The 21,810-nt window shown below is 44.2% G+C and overlaps 2 protein-coding genes across 2 annotated transcripts in view; one reads left to right on the top strand and one right to left on the bottom strand.

Annotated features, from left to right (window-relative positions):
- Positions 1 to 21,810, bottom strand: part of GHRH (growth hormone releasing hormone) — a 73,372-nt gene that overhangs the window by 37,527 nt on the left and 14,035 nt on the right. The gene's annotated exons all lie outside the window — the stretch shown is intronic.
- Positions 4,495 to 17,687, top strand: MANBAL (mannosidase beta like). The gene is made up of 3 exons (XM_029613865.1): positions 4,495 to 4,706; positions 13,780 to 13,990; positions 16,823 to 17,687. The coding sequence occupies exons 2-3, from the start codon at positions 13,838 to 13,840 to the stop codon at positions 16,928 to 16,930; spliced, it is 261 nt and encodes an 86-aa protein (XP_029469725.1). The 5' UTR covers positions 4,495 to 4,706; positions 13,780 to 13,837; the 3' UTR covers positions 16,931 to 17,687.

The following is a 21,810-nucleotide window of genomic DNA, read 5'->3' as shown; positions in this document are numbered from 1 at the left end:
CGGCAATGTGAGAGGCTGCAATCCGGTAAAGATGTGACTCCGCCCAATGGATTAAAAGCTGAGCCTCCGCCGCCACTGGACGGCTCCTGGTGCCTCCCTGCAAATTGATGTAGGCTACCGTCATCGCATTGTTGGAGAGCACCCTCACCGACCTGCCCTCCACCACTGGGAGGAGGGCCTGGAGCGCTAACCGCACCGCTCTGGTTTCCAATCGATTGATAGACTAGGAGGCCTCCTTTCTGGTCCACTGGCCCTTGACCGCCTTGTCTCGACAAATCGCTCCCCACCCGGAGAGACTGGCATCCGTGGACACCACAATCCAACAAGGAATCTCCATGTCCACCCCCCGGCGCAAATTGTGCGGCGAAAGCCACCATAGAAGACTGGAGTGTGCCACGTCCGTCAGGGGCAGAACGAGATGAAATTGCTGAAAAAGGGGATTCCATCGGGAGAGCAAGGCTGACTGAAGTGGACGTATATGTGCAAAGGCCCAAGGTACCAGATCGATCGTGGAGGCCATCGAACCCAGGACCTGCAAATAATCCCAGGCACTGGGACGAGGCTTGGACCGCAACAACTCTACCTGAGTAAGAAGCTTGGACAGTCACTTCTCGGTAAGAAACACTTTCCCCAATAATGTGTCGAATCGTGCTCCCAGAAATTCCAGCAACTGGGACGGAATCAGATGACTTTTGTCCTGGTTGACCACCCAACCTAATGAACTGAGCATCTGAAGAACCCGTTGGATCACTGCATGGCAAAGGGTCTCCGACTTTGCTCGAATCAGCCAATCGTTCAAGTAGGGATGTACCAGTATTCCCTTTTCCTCAGGGCCACAGCTACCACCACCATGACCTTGTTGAACACTCTGGGCACCATTGCCAGACCAAATGGCAGTGCACCAAACTGGAAGTGTTGGCCGAGAACTGCGAAGCGCAAGTATCTCTGATGGTCCGGACAAATCGGAATGTGCAAGTAAATTTTCATCAGGTCCAGAGAAGCAAGGAACTCCCCTTTGTGCACGGACGCTATCATGGACCGGAGAGTCTCCATGTGGAACCGAGGTACCTTTAACTTCCGATTGACGCCTTTTAAGTGGAGTATGGGGCGGAAAGTACCGTCTTTTTTGGGTACCACGAAGTAGATGGAGTAATGCACTCGTCTGAGTTCACCTTTGGGAACTGGAATGATGGCCCCCTAGGTCTTTTAGGCGGTGCAGGGTCTCTCGAACCGCCCAACGTTTTTGATGGTAAGCACATGGAGACACCAGGTAACGCTCCCGAAGCAGCCATGCAAAATCTAAAGCGTAGCCTCGTTCTATTATTTGGAGGACCCATGGATCTGAGGTTAAACTGGCCCACTCCCCTAGAAAAAGGGACAGCCTTCCCCCTATCCTGGGAATGGGGGAGTGGACCGGCCTCACTTCATTGAGTGGACTTGAGGCCTCCATGGGACTACGGGACCCCACCGTCTCTGTTGGGCCGGCGTCCTCGAAAGGACTGGTTCCAGGAATGCTGACGCCCCGTGGCCTGGCAGGATGAAGAACCCGATGATCATGAGGAGTGAAAATGACGATTCCCCCGGAATCTCGCTTTCTGAGGAAAAGACCCCCGCGTCCATGGTCTGTCTTCCAGCAACTTGTGGACCTTGTTCTCACCCAGCGATTTGATCAAATCCTCCAACTGTTGTCCAAACAGCAACCGCCCCTTGAAGGGAATCGAACCATGCTGAGTCTTGGAAGACACATCCGCCGCCCAGTTGCGAAGCCAAAGGAGCTGGCGAGCTGAGACTGCCAAAACCATAGTCCGGCCCGAGGTCCTCAGAAGATCATAAAGGGCATCCGCACTGTAGGCTACCACGGCCTCCAGCTGACCCGCTTGCGCCGCTTCCTCCTTGGATAGCGAGGACACCGATTGCAACATTTGCACCCACCGGAGGCTAGCTCGGAGCGCAAAGTTGCTACACATGGTAGCACGGACCCCCAGCGCCGAGACTTCAAAGATCTTTTTAAGTTGGAACTCCAGTTTGCGATCCTGCAAATCCTTCAATGCCGTAGCACCCGTCACCGGAATGGTTGTCTTCTTCGTCAACGCCGACACCGCAGCATCGACTTTGGGCACTTTAAGGAGGTCCAGAGCAGGTACAATTTATCCATAGCCCGACCGACCTTCAAGCCCAGGTCGGGAGTGTCACATTCCCAAAACAACAGGTCCGTGACCGACATGTGGAACGGGAAAGACCTGGCTGGCCCCCGCAAGCCCATCATCACTGGATCAAAGACGCCTGGCTGTGAGTCTTCCGGAGGGCCATTAATCCCCAATTCTTCCAGAATTTGTGGGATAAGGGGCCCCAACTCATCTTTACGGAACAGCTGGCCAACTTTGGGGTCATCACCGTCGACCATAGGCATGCCCCTTTGCTTGGTTGGCTGGGGCTGGCCATCCAGATCCGCATCACGCCCCTGATCCTGGGGGACGTCCCCCATCTGATGTGTCCGAAGAAGTAATGTCTTCCGGACAGGCATGGGACCACAGAGGACACTTGGCCCTTGAAGGGTCCGACAGCACCCTGCCACGTTTCCGTGACCCGGAGGCTCCCTTGCCCGCCCCCTCGGAACCTGATGCCCCCCCATGAGTGCTTACCGCCGCAACATTTCGTTGGTTTGCGGGCCTTCAGAACTTTATGGAGCAACCAGACCAAATCCGAAGAGTAGGAGGAAGAAGACCCATCCGAGGCCCCCTTGGTGTCCTTCTCTGAAGACTGCTCCTGCTCAGTCTGTTTGTCGCCTCCCCTGGAGGTCCCAGGCCGCGGTGACAGGGGGGAGGCCCACTCCCCGCTATAGAAGCTGCCATCTCCTGCTGCCTAAAGGTCTCCAAGATGGCCTCCGTTCTCGCGCTCAGGGGGAGTGGATCCGGGGGCTGCCAATGCTGACCGAGCCTCCCAGGCTCTCTGACAGGTGCCCTGCAAGATTGGGAGCCACTGCCACTGGAAATTCTGGCCTGAGTCGCTGCCAAAGTTCCCTCCCCACCTGAAATACATGCCGTACAAATGCCGGTCTGGGACAGCCGCATGTGTGCGCTGCCAAAAGCGGAGCAGGCCACGCCACGCGGCGTGCCCGTGATCTAAATTTAGACCCGACCCTGAAAAGAAACCCGCCGGAGAGCAAAATTGGCCGCGGGACGCGACGGCACGAAAGCGATGGCAAAGGGAGGGAGAATGCTGGGCCGGGTATGCGCCAAAAAGAAGAAAACTTACAATTTTTTTTTCCTGACAGTAAGCGGCTTTAAGCGCCTTCACACTGGGGATGAGTGACCCAGGTCCCCTGGTTTCACCCCCAGGTATGGCAGGGGGATGATACCAGGGGGGATAGCCCACCAGGAGCTGCCAACCCCCTGGGAGGCTAAGGGGAATCCTCTTCAGTACATTTTTTTTTTCTCAGAAGAAGAAGAAAAAAAAATCAAGTAAGCCGCCCTTTTTTTTTTTTTTAAACAACTCAACTCTAACTAACACCTAACACTCAGGGTTTTTCACCTCCACCATCTGCTGGAGACAAAGATACTGACAGATTCTAGGTAGCACCTCAGGGGTATAGGACAGAGTCCGCAAAATCTTGTCTGTCTCCATCTGCTGAAGGGGACGCAAAACCCAGCTGTCCTGGACTGATCCGGGTACGTACAGGGAACTACTTTTCTTTTACCTTTCATCACACCAAATCACATTCTGTCTTCACTGGTGGTAACTGTTCTGTTCCATTTACTCCACCCAAACTCCTCCCACTCGACTCTAATTTTAAATTTGCATACACATTTCATGATGCGGTATTTATTACCTGTTAGGGCCCTAACACATTTTAATAAATGACCCTTTAAGTAAGATAGAATAGCATTTGAAAGACTGATTTAACTGTTCTACTAAGCAAGGTAAGAAGCCGCAATCAGAGAAACAAATTCCCTGAATTTTATAGAAACATAGAAATGATGGCAGAAGACCAAATGACCCGTCCAGTCTGCCCAGCAAGCTTTCATACTTATTTTTTGCATACTTTTCTGTTACTCTGACCGCTGAGGTCAGGGCCCTTATTGGTAACTTTTTGGTTCTAATTTCCTTCCACTCCCACCACTGATGTAGAGAGCAGTGCTGGAGCTGCATCAAAGTGAAATATCTAGCATAACTGGTTAAGGAAAACTATTAGTCAAACTATTTATTCTCTTAGAAAACAAGAAATCTTTATTTTTTAATAAAATTTGATGGTGATGATTAGTGCCTTACATTTGGAAAATCTTATGTATAAAATGGCCCTTTGAATCTAGAGGAAAAAAATACTAATGACAGAACGTTGACAATTCTCCAAACAATTGGTTTTATTGTTTTGGTAGGGATGCGGATACCTTTTTATTGCTTTTTCTTTGATATTTGAAAAGTAGTGTAGAGAAGAATATAAATTCCCAGGCAGACAGCAGAGGCCACTATTCCCCTGGTTAATTCATTTACCTAGCAACCGAGTTTCAGGCTCGGCGGTTGCTAAGAGAGAGGCTGGCTGTTTCTGTGACTTCCTTTTGGATTCAGACGTCACTTCCTGCTGATGGTTGCCCGAACTGTAGGGTCGGTGAAGCTTCTTCTGGTTTGCCTGCCCGGTGCTCAAGCTGTTCCTAGTGCCGCCGACCAGCTGAGTCCTCCCTTTCTTGCGGCCATCTGCCTGCCTGGAGGTACCTGGGGTGGGGATGGGAGCTTTGCGGCTTGAATTTGATTCTGCCGGGGAGGGGGGGGACAGAGCAAGTGTTGCTTGAATTTTGATCTCACTGTCTCCTTTGGGGGAGGCACTTTATGGTGGTGTACTGCTCATCTGGTTCTTGACTCTGCTGCTGCTAAGATCAAACTCAGTTTCGGATCTCTTGTTTACTAAAGCATTGGACTTTTTTTTTAACCATTTTCCAGCTCACGGTATGTTTAGAAAATAAACATATTTTTCCATTGTAGTAAAGTAGGTTAATATTTTGGAACAGGTTTTACTTTCTTTTCCAGATCCAAGCTTAAAGGTGAGTTACAATTCAGTACAGTAGGTTGGTACCTTCCCAAGAGAGCTTACAATCAAAGCACCCAATGTAAGAAGGAGCATGGTAAAATTGCAGTGAAATTTAGTGCAATGTTTTAACCCACGTGGTAAAAATATATATATATATTTAACTCCTGTTGCAGTAAGCAAATGGTATGCTAATGCATTGGGAGTTAAAAATTGGGCAGATTCCCACTTTGGTGGGTTAAAGGAGTCTCTTTAAACTCATGATTTATGTGCACAAAAATGCTTTCAGCACAGAAAATATTTTTTTATGCATACACAATCTATAATTTGTTGACCCACTGGAATCTGTACAGGTTATAATAAACTACATTGGTTAAAGCTTATGTACTACATCTTTTTTGTTGGTCTCATAAAAGTTATAATATCCCACCAATATAATTAATAGACCATTTAGTTGAGCTACGAAACCAGACCATGTCCCAAGTTTCAAAAGTACATTTCTATGTGGAACAAAGATGAAAATCCCCAACACACGATGTATAACAAACTCCAGTCAATACCGAGTTCGTAGCTGAATGTTTGAAGAACTTTAAAGAGCACAAGTGAAGGAAAGGGAAGAAAGAGAGAAAAAAGCAGTCTCTCCAATATTTTAATGTTTATGGTGTAAGTATACATGTTCCTTGTTTTAAGGCTACGCCATAGAGCATGAGTCCTTTATTTCTTTAAGTACTCCTGATTTGCAAGTTTTTGTTTGTTTTTTACATTTTATGTATGACATTTTAAATTTTTTATTGTTTTTATATTAATTTGCAGTGTTTTTAATTTTTCTATTATTATTATTATTATTATTATTATTATTATGATGTGTTTAAATTATCTGCCATGATCTGCCAGATATGTGTGGATTATAAATTTCAAATAAGATGCATTTCTGCTTTCAAGTTTTATGTTCCTGTTAAACAATAAATGTGTCCTTCATAATCCTCACTCTTTGTATATTCAGTATGCAAATAGATATACTAGGCATATAATTGCAATCTCCCTTTCTAAATGGATTTGTCTGAATATTCCCATGAGTAAGGTGAACAGAATAATTTTCTCCCTGATATTTCTTGTATTCAGTAGTTGTTATAGCAGCTCTCATTGAAAAGAGGAAACACAAAAGGAATGCTGTGTTAACACGAAGCTTCCAGTCTCTCTTGCTTGAAGGAGTTTCGGTATTCATTATAATACTGAGATGGACTGTTCTTAGCTAGTTGGACTTCGGGAATATTATAGAACTATTCATAAGAGTATAGTGTTCTGTAATATCCAGGGCCACAGGGAAATTTCAGAAACTTGTTGAAGTGTTATTCAAACCAGTTTCTTTCACAGTTTTTATTTTAGGGCTGAAGCCGTTCTTTCTTTAGAGCTGATGAGATGTAAACCAGAAAAACTTCCATAAAATCAGGGAAGTTGAAATGGGAAATCTGGTCTTCCAATAGCATTTCTAAGTAACTGCAGGCATTGGAAGGCTCTAAAAAGTCAATATGAAATACCACCAGTGACAGAAAACCAAATAAAAATGGGTGGACAAAACAGAATACTGTAAATTTGAAGCTCTGCAGCAGACCCACAGCACAATCTATTTTACCTCCTTAACCTTTTCTAGGTACCAATGTTCCATAAGTGGAACATTTTTTCATATACTTTTAATTACTTGCAAATGTATTTATACCATATTTAGGTCTAGTTAACTAAGATATGTAAAAAGGGGCATCAGGAAATAATTCCTTCAATGAGCAGGATCTAAAAGGTTAAAGGAAAAACCTTACTTCTTTGCATATAGGCCATAAGGATCGTTACCTGTTGGCAACTATTTAATTTTAATGGAATACTTTTTCTAGTGCTAGAATAAATTGGGGAATGCTTGTGGTTTAGAAGATAATACTCTGCCAGGGCTTCTGGTTCAGTGCGATACTTGAATGGACAATGTCTTCCTCTGACATTGTAAAGGACCAATAAAACATTTCAGTTTTAAATCTCTTTTGCTAATCTTTTGCGCGTTTTATTCTTTGTAACTAACTGTAGCCCGGGCTACAACTCTGAAGCTAAATTATTTGCATAGTTTGTCTAGGGAGTGTGTGTGTGTCTACTAATTAGGAGGGCATTTGGGGTGTAAACCATGTTCCAGCACAGCACCTGGGGAACACAGTACAAAACTCTGGGCAGTTGGATCAGTTATTCTGGCAACCATAACATTTAATATTCCACCTTTCTTGACTGGTCAGCCCCTTCAAAGCAGACTACATTCAAGTGCTATAAGTATTTCCATATCTCCAGAGTAGTAGCGTAGCCACGGGTGGGCCGTGACCGACCCACTTTGGATTCAGGCCCACCAATCAGGGCTTCCCGACTCTAAACAAGGCATGAAGAAACGCCACCACTGACTTATTCATCGCGGTGCCTGAAGAAGAAGTCGTCTTACCTAAGCAAGGATGCCACAGGAGCCCATCCCCATGGTGACAAAGAAGTCGCCCCGCCAAAGCAAGGACAAAATGGGAGCGAAGAAAAAGGCCTGTCAGAGTAAATCTGCAGTGGGAGCCCATCCCCACGGCGGCAGAAGATAGGGTTTGGCTTTGAGGGACTTGTACTTGTGAGAATGGGAGCTTGAGTGTAGGTGTATGTGAGAATGGGAGCCTGGGTGTGTGCGTGTGTGAGAGAATGGGAGCCTGGGTGTACGTGCAAGACAATTTTCTCAGTGGAAGGGAGTGGACAGTGGAGTGCCTCAGGGATCTGTATTGGGACCCTTACTTTTCAATATATTTATAAATGATCTGGAAAGAAATACGACGAGTGAGATAATCAAATTTGCAGATGACACAAAATTGTTCAGAGTAGTTAAATCACAAGCAGATTGTGATAAATTGCAGGAAGAACTTGTGAGACTGGAAAACTGGGCATCCAAATGGCAGATTAAATTTAATGTGGATAAGTGCAAGGTGATGCATATAGGGAAAAATAACCCATGCTATAATTACACAATGTTGGGTTCCTTATTAGGTGCTACAACCCAAGAAAGAGATCTAGGTGTCATAGTGGATAACACACTGAAATCGTCAGCTCAGTGTGCTGCGGCAGTCAAAAAAGCAAACAGAATGTTGGGAATTATTAGAAAGGGAATGGTGAATAAAACGGAAAATGTCATAATGCCTCTGTATCGCTCCATGGTGAGACTGCACCTTGAATACTGTGTACAATTCTGGTCGCCGCATCTCAAAAAAGATATAATTGCGATGGAGAAGGTACAGAGAAGGGCTACCAAAATGATAAAGGGAATGGAACAGCTCCCCTATGAGGAAAGACTAAAGAGGTTAGGACTTTTCAGCTTGGAGAAGAGACGGCTGAGGGGGGATATGATAGAGGTGTTTAAAATCATGAGAGGTCTAGAATGGGTAGATGTGAATCGGTTATTTACTCTTTCGGATAGTAGAAAGACTAGGGGGCACTCCATGAAGTTAGCATGGGGCACATTTTAAAACTAATCGGAGAAAGTTCTTTTTTACTCAACGCACAATTAAACTCTGGAATTTGTTGCCAGAGGATGTGGTTAGTGCAGTTAGTATAGCTGTGTTTAAAAAAGGATTGGATAAGTTCTTGGAGGAGAAGTCCATTACCTGCTGTTAAGTTCACTTAGAGAATAGCCACTGCCATTAACAATGGTAACATGGAATAGACTTAGTTTTTGGGTACTTGTCAGGTTCTTATGGCCTGGATTGGCCACTGTTGGAAACAGGATGCTGGGCTTGATGGACCCTTGGTCTGACCCTGTATGGCATTTTCTTTGTTCTTATGTAGAATGGGAGCGTGGCATGCGAGAGAATGAGAACCTGGGTGTGCATGTGAGAGAATGGGAGCCAGGGTGTATGCGTGTGAGAGAATGGGAGCCTGGGTGTGTGCGCGCGTGAGAATGAGAGCCTGGGTGTGCATGAGTGTGTGAGAGAATGGGAGCCTGGATGTGTGTGTGCATGAGAATGGGAGCCTGTGTTTGCGCGTGTGAGAGAATGGGAGCCTAGGTGTGTGAGCTTGTGAGTGTAGTAGAACGTGAGAGTGAGAGCTTGTGTGTGTAAGGGAGTCTGTGAGAGAAAGCATGAGCCTTTGTGTGTGTGTGAATGAGAGAGGAAGGGAAGAAGATAGGAGAGAGAAGAAATAGAAGAGTAATCCTGGAGAAACAATTAGGGGAAACTGGAAAAAAGAGACCTGGAACAACAGATTAGAAAAATAAAAAGATAAGACAGCAAATATAAAAAAAAAAATATTATTTTCAGATTTTAGCAATTGGAATATGCCCTTTTTGGGTATGTGCATTTATAATTTTGTATTTTGCTCTTTAGTGTTCCACTATTCAGTCTTGTTTCTCAGGCTTTCTATTTCAGTTTTGTTTGCATGTTTCTATTTTTAATTTGAAGTTCCTTATTTCTTTCTGTATTAGGAAAGGGTCAGTCTGTGTTCTGCCTGTGTGTACAGTATTGCTGCTAGTGTGAAGTTTCTCTGTAGGGATTTGTTACCTCAGTAGCAGGCCGATTCAGTAAAGTCCACGGGAGAGAGGACGAACGCCCGCTCTCCCGGCGCGCGCACAGGCTACTCGCCTGTGCGAGCGATTCTCTATTTAAATGAGGCCCGGTGGTAGAAACGGGCAAAAGGAAGTGCTAGGGACACTAGCGCGTCTCTAGCGCCTCCTTTTAGCCTGGAGCGGTGGCTGTCAGCGGGTTTGACAGCAGGTGCTCAATTTTGCAGCGTCAGTTCTCGAGCCCGCTGACAGCCATGGGCTCGGAAACCGGACGCCGGCAAAATTGAGCGTCCGGTTTTTGACCCGACAGCCGCCGGCCGATTTAAAAATTTTTTTTCTTTTTTTTTTTCTTTTTTACTCTTCCGGACCTCTGACTTAATATCGCCATGATATTAAGTTGGAGGGTGCACAGAAAAGCAGTAAAAATTGCTTGGAGCAAGAACATCCATTCCCCCTTCAGGACCCTCTGTCCGCTTTAATTCAGGAAGATAATAGCACTTAGACACCTTACTCTCTCTATCTTGAGCTATCTGCAAAACTTCCATTATATACTTTTTAAATAATTCAGTTGGTGAAACTAACCTAGTTTTAGGAAAGTTCACTATTTTAAATTTTTATACCTCATAGCATTTTCCAGTTGCTCGATTTTATTATGTAACAATAAGCTGTCTTTATTAATAGATTGATTATTTGTAGCTGTTTAACCCTCAATCACAGCTAATCTGTGTTCCAAATCTAGAAACTTATTGGAAGCAACCGAAGAATATGAACACAACTGAGAGTCAGAATGGAATAAAGCAGATTTCATTCTTGAAACTGCTTTCCAAATGTCACTAAGGGTCACATTTACAGGTTCTTCCACATCCCCTAACAAATATGACTTACTATCTAAAATTGGATTAACAGGTTTTGGAATCGGGACCTTTAAATTTAAACCTTCAGCTCCCGATTGCTCTTGCAAAACCAAAAACGAGGGCTAAGAAGATTGACCAATAGGAGAGCTAGAAGGTAAATACACAGGAAACTGAGGCTGAGATCCTTGTTGTAATTTTAAGTCTATTTGTCGACTTTCAGTGGGAGTTCCAGATGACATTGAAACCCCTAAAGATCCCAAATGGGGTGCTGGGGGAGGAGACCGACCACCTACACTTAAGGAAATCTCACCTGTTTCTTCCAAAACTTCCCTTTGAGGAACTTCCATTTGAGCAGAAATCTTTGTGAACTGATGGTCCAAAGTTCCTTGAGTAGCTGTACCACCTTGGGAAACCGAACTCTGCTTTCCCATTCGTTTTTTCCCCATTCCAACTAAGATGAAAAAACGTTAGAAGGGGTGCGCGGCTTTGGCGCGCCGCTAATATCCTGATGCAGGTCAGGACCCCAGCTGTCCACCTCCGTGCCCAATGGTCTGGCCAGAGGGAGAGGCGTAGTCACTCGAGCAGGCAATCCCCAGATGACTCCACAGGTGAGCTGCTGACATCCTGATGCAGGTCAGGACCCCGGCTGTCCACCTCTGTGCCCGATGGTCTGGCCAGAGGGAGAGGCGCAGTCACTCGAGCAGGCAATCCCCAGATGACTCCACAGGTGAGCTGCTGACATCCTGATACAGGTCAGGACCCCGGCTGTCCACCTCTGTGCCCGATGGTCTGGCTGGAGGGAGAGGCGCAGTCGCTCGAGCAGGCAATCCCCCCAACTGCCTACCATTGTTAACCTTGGGCCCACCCAAAAACTTAGTTCTGGCTACATCTCTAATCATAAGAATAAAAAATGAAAATCAATAAATGTTTCTTCAATATAGGTATTTTTTGGAATTTTTCAGGTTTGTGCCAGCAATGATTATGCTAAGTATTAGCTCTTGCAAAGGAGCTAATTTTTGGACTGAGCTATTTTTTTTTTAACCTGTTTTTTAAACTAGAGTGGATGTGGTAATATTATGTTTTTTGGTTGTTCACATTTGTTTTGCAACATGCATAAATTGTGAGTTACTTAGCCCAGTATATTTGTACCTTTGGAACTCAGGACATGGTCCGGTTTGGTAGCTCAACTAAATGATCTGCTATTCATATTGGGCCGGATTTTAAAAAGGTTACGCGCGCCGGGCCTATTTTCAAAAGGCCCAGCGACGTGTGTAAAGCCCCGGGACTCGTGTAAGTCCCGGGGCTTTACTAAAGGGGCGGGGTGGGGTCAGGCTCCCAGCACAGCGGCCATATTTGCTGCTCTGTCAGGGATCGTGCGCCGGCAGCTGGCCGCCGCTCACAACTTGTGCCTGCCCAGAGGCAGGCGCAAAAGGTTAAATAAAGGTCGGGGGGGGGGGGGTTAGAGAAGGGCTGGGGGGAAAGGTTAGGGGAAGGGGTGGGAAGGTCAGGCTAGGGGGAAGGGAACGGGGGAAGGCAGTGCAGCTCGGCGCACGCAAGGTGCATAATTGTGCACCCCCTTGCGTGCGCCAACCCAGGATTTTATAACATGCGTGCGCGCCGCTTTTAAAATCTACCCTATTGGTTGTGGAGAAAACTGGAATTTTGGTAGGTTACAATACCTTTGTATGAGACTGACAAAAAAAGAAGATATAGTATATAAGTTTTCAAGGTTACAGTCTTTATGACAGGGACCACACGGGGTCTCAAAAGCTTATACAGCACTCTTATCTTTTTTTGTTGGACCAATGCAAGTTGTTATAACTTGTAAAGATTCCAGTGGGTCAACAAAATAACAGATTCCAATCTTTTTACACAATAGAAGGAAATGGCCCTTAAATATAATTTGCCTCTTTATTAAGATATTTATCATCCGCCTAGATCAGAACATACCGTGCTTGGAGAATTACATGCTCCTTCATGTTTCAGCATGGGTCCGGCCTTTAATTTTGTAAGCAAGTGTTACATGGACTCGCGATTCTGGTCTCCTTACTGAGAGCTCTGCTGAATACTGAACCCTTCAATCCCACTGGGTTTATATTCTGGGTATCTGCAGGCGCCAGTGTCGGTTTCTCTAGGTCATGCCACGCCACCTGTGGAATATGCTGCAAATTTCAGATTGCTTATGCATGTGGGCTTTCAGAGGGAGATTTCCTGTTTGGGCCCCTGAGGTCTGGTGGCTGTCCTACAGTTCTCGTATTAGTGGAGGCACTTATGCCTGACTTTTTAAAATTATTTGATATCCTTTTATTGTCACAAATAATGTAAATCCAGAGCGTGTATGAATGTAGGAAAAAACTTTTTAGGTGGAGATTGTGTCTGAGAGATTGTGTCTGAGAGATTGTGTCCTTCAGTGTAACTTAACTAAGCAATCACATCATTTTGCAAACATGGTAGATTAATTGATACAGAAATAACAAAAAATAATAATAATTGCAGTGTGTACAAACAAAGCCAAAACAAAGTGAGCGGGAATAAGTGCATTAACTTAACAAAGGAAGTCTGTCACATTGAGAATGAATTCAGAAACTTAACTGAATTGATATATTAGTACAAACAGAGACATGCCATGGAAGAACCAAATCGATTAAAATACATATAGTAGATCAGTGGCAACCACCGCATCGGTTTTATTTAATTGGTTAATGTGTTTAAGCAGAAAAATACCTTAGTATATTAATTTGCTTACAAATGTGAAAGTTAAGTCATGTTTGCTTTATGAATTAATTCACTGCAGCGTGTCAAATGTTTAATTCTAGTGCACAGTTTGTTACCCTGATACCGATTTTCTCTTTCTCACTGTTTTTTTGCATTACATGTCCAGCTGCCATGTTATTTCTGTATCAATCTACTGTGATGTTTCAAATTTTAATCAAAATCAAGTCAATTGCATTGACCCATTCACATGTTCTCTTTGCTTCTGGGGACACTGCTTGTGCTTCTTATCACTTGTTACTTGAAATTGTCTCTCTTTCCTGCACTTTTTCACACCACAGGCATGAGTATTTCTCTGGATCTTTGCTATTACATAAGAACCAGTTTGCTCTGATATTTTGGCTGTCTTCCTTTGCATTGTGTACTTTTGTTACCCACAGCCTTACAGCCACTTTCAGTGCGGAGATGCCTGGCCAGAGCCTTTGAGGCTGCTTTAGGTTTCAGTGCTGTGGTTTCTGCTGTTTTTGTTTTTCATATTTTGGATGATCTGCCTTGACTATCACTTCTCCCTTTGATTTCTTTCCCTGCTGTGTGTCTGCATGAAGTTAATGTACTTTACACTTCTGTATTTTATCCACTTACAGAAAGCTAGATTTGCAGAGGTCCATCTCGGTGGGAGAGAAGAGACAGGAAATAGTTTCCATGGCAGCAGCAGAACTGGACCTCTCGCCCCCTGAGATTCCAGAGCCCACGTTCCTTGAGAACCTGCTCCGCTATGGACTCTTCTTTGGGGCTATTTTCCAGCTAATCTGCATATTAGCCATAGTTTTTCCATTTTCAAAGTCGAATGAGACCGTAAGTACCATATGTTTTTTTAGTGCATCAAACCCTGCAACCTAAAGCCTAACCCAGGGGGTAGGCAGCTCAGGCCCTGGAATGCCACAAACAAGTCTAGTTTTCAAGATCTCCCCAGTGAATATGCATGAGGTATATTTGCATACATTGGAGGCAGTACATGCAAATAACTCATGCATATTCATTATGGATATCCTGAAAACCAGACTTGTTTGCGGCATCCCAGGACTGGAGCTGCCTACCCCTGCTCTAATGAGTTTTATTCAGAACTGAGACAAGTCTACTTTCTGGGAAGCATGTGCATCTGTGTTCCGAACATACAGGTCGATTCAGTAAACTGCGCGGGAGAGCCGGCACTCCGAGGCGAGCGCCCACTCGCCCGGGCACTCGATTCAGTATGCAAATGAGGGCCCGCGCTAATAAGGAGGTGACAGCGGATTTGACAGCCGACGCTTAATTTTACCAGCGTCGGTTGTCGAACCTCCTGACAGCCACAGGTTCGGAACACGGACGCCGGCAAAATTGAGCGTCTGCTTTCCTACCTGCGTGCCGTGGGCAGATTTTTATTTATTTATTTTTGTTAAAGATTTTTTATTTTTTTTTATTTTTGGGGCCTCCGACTTAATATCGCTATGATATTAAGTTGGAGGGTGTACAGAAAAACAGTTTTTTCTGCTTTTCTGTACACTTGCCTGGTGCTGGCAGAAATTAATGCCTGCCTTTGGCAGGCATTAATTTCTGAGAGTAAAATCTGCAGCTTGGCTACACATTTTACTTTCTGTATCGAGCGGGACTAATAGGCTCATCAACATGCATTTGCATGTTGAGCGCACTATTAGTTTCGGGGGGGTTGGCTGCGCGTTTGCCATGCGCTATTACCCCTTACTGTATAAGGGGTAATAATAGCGCGTCAAAAACGCGCATCCAAACGGGGCTAATGGTGCGCTCGGCCTGAGCGCACCATACTGAATCGGCCTGATAGGCATGGATCCAGAATAACTCCACCCACTTCAGAATCCTTGTGCTGCCCCTAACATAGTCTCCAAATTTTATGTTGCTAGGACATCAAACAGAAAAGGTATGGGGGCAGTGGGGATGCGCACACACAGACATGCTGATCTCACGAGCTTCTTTCCCTTTGGAAAATAAGCTAGAAATCAGTTCTAAAGATGGAACCCCACAGGGAACACCATCTAGTCTTTACAGCTGCAAAGGCGAGAAGAATCCTGATGAGCTGTTGTCATAAGTCGTGCTGGAAATGCTGGTAAGGGTTTCAGCCTGGAGAGTCCATAAGAACATAAGAAATTGCCATGCTGGGTCAGACCAAGGGTCCATCAAGCCCAGCATCCTGTTTCCAACAGTGGCCAATCCAGGCCATAAGTACCCAAAGAACCTGGCAAGTACCCAAAGTCCTGGAATGTTTCATTCTGAACTGCACCACTAGCATGAACGTCAGTTCCCTCTACTTCTTTATGATACCCTGAGGCATTTCGGATGTTTTTACTCCAATTCCTTTGTCAGCTAAGACTTAAGAGAGGAGGCCATTGGGGTTAATGCAAGGATACTACCTGTCCCTTCATCTGTGTGGAATGCAAAACAGACCCTCTGTCCTTCAGCCTGGCAAGCTTTTTGAACCCTGGGCAGCAGCAGTCCTTTTTGAGAAAGCAATATACAGTGCTGGACATTGTTCCAGCCTTCCTTTCAATGAGTGTACTGTCTGCCAGCTCTCTCTCTTCCTTCAGCCCCTTTTCAGAATGCATCGTTCGCAAACCAAGCCAAAACTTTTTCATGACTATGAGAGTCCAGCCACCAGCGGAGCTTCTAAACTAAATCACTGATGAAATATGCCATCTGTAGTGTGTGTATGAATTTGGGGAAAAAAACAAGCCACAATAGGACAGCATTGATAGCCAAGGGAGATTTGCTAGGAAATAAGTCACCCCCTAGATCAAGCAGGCTTCTGTTTACAGTGGATACTTAGTGTGCTGCCGATGCTCTTTTGGGCTTTGTTTTGCAGTCCTTTTAAGCTGAATGTGAAAATAAGAACTCCAAAGGTTCCCAGAGCTGCCTGCACATACCATCTGACATGGGGGTTAAAGATGGAGGGATGAAAGGCAAAAAAAAAAGGGGGACACTAATCTGTTATTGTAAAAGTCTTGTTTAAGACTTAAAATGCTATGCAATTTTTCTCCCATGTACCTCCCTACCATATTTTCTATTTTTCATTGCTGTTTAAAGAGAGGTTTAATCCTAATTTCATTATGGTACAGTTTTGTGTCTCAAATGTTCTTCCCCTCCTTGCACAGGATCTTAATCTCAGCCAAAAGGCCAAAATGAGCCCATCCTCAGCTCACGCCTTGGTCGTAAAGAGTCTGAGCAGCCATCGCTACCGTGTGCCTCATTTAAAAACAGTTTTCATCCTGGGCTTTCATGAAAACACACGTGGCACTTTCCATCAAGTGCACACGGGAACAGCTTGCGTGGTTATCCAGAGAATGAGGATAAGCCGACCCGTTTAGCTTTGGCACCAGCTTTTTATCTCCTTTTCCCTGATGAAACTTAGTAGCTTCAGCTCTGAGCTTTTGTCAGCAGAGAAAATATAAAGAAACTATTGTAGAGTTGTTTGAAACAGTTCCTGCTTTCAGTGTGAGCTTCCTTATGCACACAAGCGCAGCAAAGCGTTTCTCTGCTTGCTCAGAGGTGATTGGTAAAGGCGGTAATAAATGCCAAAAGTGGCACACGCTGCTCCGCAATGGGAGTCTTGAATTGGTGTCTCCACCTGTACCAAAACACGTTTAACTCCTTTGTCTGCAATTTGTTTAAATGTTCTAGGATGCTGAGCACTGCGAGCCAAGAAATTCCGAAGTGGTTAGGAAGCAGAAAGGAGCTCCTCCCCAGATAAGTAAGAAGCTTAAGAAGGAAGCCAAGAAGAAACGATAAAAACCTGACAGCCTGCTCTTTCCTGCCGATCAGGACGCATCTCCTCGACATGAAAAGATAGTACATGCTATCCTTGCCCACTTTAGGAACGCTATCGAGGTTGGGGCTTCCAAGACATTTAGTTTGTCCTCTGATTGCAGAGCAACATTGGGATTCAGTCTCTAAATGGGAACCGAGTCTGTGATTCACAGGTGGACATCGAGGGGTGGGGGAAGACCGGACGAGTAACCAGTATAATGCATCAGTACTAGGAGAGAAAATGAAATCGGTATTGTGTAAGCAATAATGCAAAACAAAGTAGCGATTAGATTAGCATTATGATTTTCTGGAATTGATCTCTTTGATTATGTGGGAAAGCCTAATATTCAGCAAGCACTACCTTTTGGAGTGTCTTATTGCTTAATGAAATGCAGTTTCCAGTTGCAAAAAGACAGGCAGTAATCGGTTTTCTCAGCATCGTTAAATGGTTGAACAGTCTTGGAATGTTTAATTTTGAACAGGGGCTTGATAGCATGTCAGCTCCTTAGCTGGACACTTAAGTTCCCCTGCCCCACTCCATAATTTGCTAATTTTTTTCCAATCTGCTAAAAAAAAAAAACCCCCACCCTTGATATGGGAAGCTTCTGTATGTTGTAACAGTGGCTCTTTATGTCCTCTGTCCTGAATGGTCTCTTAGGCTGAGCTTTGTTTTCCCTGATTCTTTGCTTAACGCTGGAATTAATCATGTCAACATTTCTCCTGCCACTGCTCTGAAAAACCTGCTGTATTTAAATGCCTGAAATGTAATGTTGGTGTCACTACAGTGGTCTCTTCACAATAAACAGGCCGTGTGCCACCGAGTTTGCTACAAACGGAATTTATGACTACAGTAACAGATGGGTATGGAAGGGGCACGGCTTCAGCCCGCTATAAGCAGGATGTGCGCTGCTTATAAAGGTGACCCAGAGCCACTCGGGTGTTCAGGGAATGCAAACTTTTTTTTATGGTTTGTGGCTAAAATTTAAGATAAACACATCCCAGATGCGTACTAGTTTGAATAAAATTAGTACACACTTAGATTGCATGCCTTTTTTTCTTTAGAAGGCATTTGTGCATTTATAATTGGAGGTAACAGCAAATGTTATAGGCTGGGGTTCACAAGGTTCCAGCCTTTTTAAAAAAACATTTTTTTATTTGTATCAATTTTACATAGCAATCCAAATCATAATTAAGAAAATTCTGAAATAAAAGGTAATCCAAGACAAACCCTCAAGTTGGGGGGAGGAATAATAAGAAATACAGATTAAAAGAAATGTATTGATTCTATTATACCGCTCAACAGATAGCAGGTCTGGCCAGAGCGGTGCACAAATCTAAAAATAAACTACAATACATTTAAAAACTATACACAGCCACAAAATAATATAAAAAAAAAACATTTATTGCAAGCTCTCTATCAGGATACCCTGGCATCCCTGTTTTATTAGTAACCTTCAATGATGCATCAGTCTGAACCATGCGCCCCTGAGTGCCTGTTGACCCTCCCGCCATCATCCAGCCCAAAAGCCGCTCCATCTCCCCTTCGACGGTCAGCGCCAGCAGCCTGCTTCCACTCTGGTCAAGGTGAAGCCCGTCCCGCCGGTGCTCCCCCTTCCTAACAATTCTTAAACCCTCTTTCCCTGTGCCATCGTCTCATTCACGCACTGAAAAACCCTGGCGCTCAGCCTGCCTCCGGGGTCCCGCAAATGAATTGGGATACCCATCTCAGATAATTTTCCAGATAATCCTAAAGCATTCTCAAACACTTCCTGACCAAGGCACATACCTTGTCTCCTAAACTCAGTAGAGGAGCCTCAGATGCCTCCATGTTACCTGCACATTTAATTATGCATTTAGAAGGAAATTTAACTAATAATACTACCCCAAGAGTCAACACCAAAGGCTGCATTTCCAAGAATTGTTTATGAATATCCCCGGGAGCTGGAGAAAAATCAGCAAGTACATTCATAGCATGCCCATAAAAACAGGACAATCAATGCTGAAAAAAACCCAACTCAAGAACTCTGCACATCCAATATAAAAGTTGCTACAAGAGCGGCTGTAGTTGTTGTCTCCTCCAAAGATGTTTCCAGAATTTGAGTCAGGTGAATATCTCTATTCCCTCTTATTCCTGTATATGACAGACAGACAGAACCAGGCATATAATAAGCTTTGCTTATTCAGGAGAAATATTTCAAACATTTAAAAAAGTCTTCTAACATTTCTCCTGGGGTAATCAGTCTAGTGTGAGGGAAATTCAAAAATCTTATGATGTTATATCAAATTGTGTTCTCCAGCTTCTCAGATGTACTCACGTTTGTATTAACCTTAATCGAAACAGACTTAACGTTCCAGTTGTTCTACTCTGGGAACATTCATTAATTTTGAGATGACAATCCTGAATTGCCCCCTTTTGGGACTGTATCCACTGGTCAGAGTCTTTAGACAAATTGCAGAGCTCAGAGAAAGAAGCTATCAGGGTTATCTCCACCCTGTGCATCTGTGCTACAGCTCCATTTTAGAGACTTCTGTAGGCAACCTCTCTCTGACACCAGTAAATCCCAGCATGGAGGAAGGAAAAACGACCAGCGAACCTCCAAATCCACTCACCGCTTCAAGCCAGACATTGTCTGCCTTCCCCAGCAGCTCCTCCTTTACCCCGACAGAGGCTGCTGCTCCCCTTGGAGAAGACAAGGGGTCAAATGCAGCAGATGGTAACTGGGAGCATTCCCCTTCTCTGGGCTCCCCATCACTCTATCCTCAGTGAGGGATGCCATATACACAGAGAGCCCCAATGTCTCCGAGGGCACCTGGGCTCAGCGTCACATCCAGACCACCCTCCTCATGAGAACAGTTGGGGGTAGGGGGACGGTTTATGACTCCAGTGCTGTTATTGATTGTGCCAGAAACCAATGCTGGCCAAAGTTTGGGGTATACTAATCTTCTGCTTAAGCTTGACCAGCTCTCAAATAGGAAACAGACTGTAAGTAAGTGAAATCATGCCCAGAGTGAACCTGCAGAGCTGCTTAGTAAATAGAAGCCACCCTGTGATCACGGTAAAGTGCTTCCCTTTTGTAATATTTTTGCTGGGAATAGGACTTGAAACCGTCTTCCTTGTAACGGAGGTTTGCATTTTGCTAGGATGCTGTCGTGCAGAAATGCTGAGCGGATCTTCATTTTCTCTCCAGTAATATGATCCATGGATGCTTGCAGTTCAGAAGAGTAAATCTGCATTTAATGGAAGCCAGATATTTTAGTCTGTACATTTATTGTCTGATTCTGTCTGTACTCATTAAACAATGTCTTACTGTTCAAGAACACCATGTAAGTGTGGCATGGAGTTTCATCGATTTTTCTTCAGCCCTGCTCCTGAGAAGGAGAAGAGGTCTGTGTGCAGACGGGAACAGTAGATTTGAAAAGGACCTTCAAGGTGAAATCAGTGAGGAGAAATAATCTCTTGCTGTTCATAACATCCTCAAGAAACATTTTGTGCTTGTCAGTTGCTGTGCCTGGGAATACAAATCCTTTAGCAGGAGGCTCAGAAAGCTTTTTGGTCTTAGTATTACTGTTTCTTGTCCTTTAGCATTCATGTATCTTGCCTTCAAAAGAGAGTTGGAACCATATTCTGGTCCAGTTCTCCTTCCTGGAATGCCAGAAACAGGTCTGCTTTGTAGGATATCCACAGTGAATATGTATAAAGTACAATTGCATGCAGATAAGAACATAAGGCTTGCCATACTGGATCAGACCAAGGGTCCATCAAGTCCGGTATCCTCTGTTTCCAACAGTGGCAAAGCCAGGTCACAAGTCCCTGGTAGGATCCCAAGGGGTAGATAGGTTCCAAGCTGTTTATCCCAAGAATAAGCAGTGGATATCTGCAACTCCACCTTAATAATGGTTAATGGTCTTTTCCTCCAGGAACTTGTCTAAACCTTTTTTAAATGCAGCTCTCCTAATAGCTTTCACCACATTTTCTGGCAACGAATTCCAGAGCTTAATTTTTCGTTGAGTAAAAAAATATTGTCTCTTATTAGTTTTAAATGTATTACCCAGTAACTTCATTGTGTGGCCCCTGGTCTTTGTACTTTTTGAAAGAGTAAACAACTGATTAACGTTTACTCGTTCCATTCCACAGATTATTTTATAGACTTCTATCATATCCCCCCTCAGCCATCTCTTCTCCAAGCTAAAGAGTCCTAACCACTTTAGCCTTTCTTCATAGGGGAATTGTTCCATCCACTTTGTCATCTTGGTCACCCTTCTCTGTACCTTTTCTAATTCTGCTTTATCTTTTTTGAGATGTGATGACCAGAACTGAACATAATACTCAAGATGAGTTTGCACCATGGAGTGATACTGAGGCATTATGATATTCTCTGTTTTATTCTTCATTTCTTTTCCTAATAATTCCTACATTCTATTTGCTTTCTTGGCTGCTGCTGCACACTGAGCAGAAGATTTCAATGCATTTTCAATGATGAAACCAAGATCCTTTGCCTTAGTGGTGACTCCTAATGTGGAACCTTGCATTTTGTGGCTATAATTTGGGTTATTCTTCCCTAAGTGCATCACTTTGCACTTGCCCACATTAAATTTCATTTTCCATTTGCATGCCCAGTCTTCTAGTTTTGCAATGTCCTCTTGCAATTTCTCACAATTCTCTTGTGATTTGAATAATTTTGTATCATCGGCAAATTTGATCACCTCACTTGTTGTTCCCATTTCCGGATCATTTATAAATATATTAAAAAGCATCATTCCCAGTGCCTTCCCTAGGTCCTTTTCCCACGCATTGAGAAATCTTGTAATGTCATCTTTTTAGCCGTTAAGTTGTAATTAGTTCATTGAAACAAAATATGGCA

The sequence above is a fragment of the Rhinatrema bivittatum genome, chromosome 8 (genome assembly GCF_901001135.1).
Source record: "Rhinatrema bivittatum chromosome 8, aRhiBiv1.1, whole genome shotgun sequence".
NCBI classification, from domain to species: Eukaryota; Metazoa; Chordata; class Amphibia; order Gymnophiona; family Rhinatrematidae; genus Rhinatrema; species Rhinatrema bivittatum.
The sequence above is the reverse complement of the archived record's forward strand: the minus strand, read 5'-3'. Positions and strand labels throughout refer to the sequence as shown.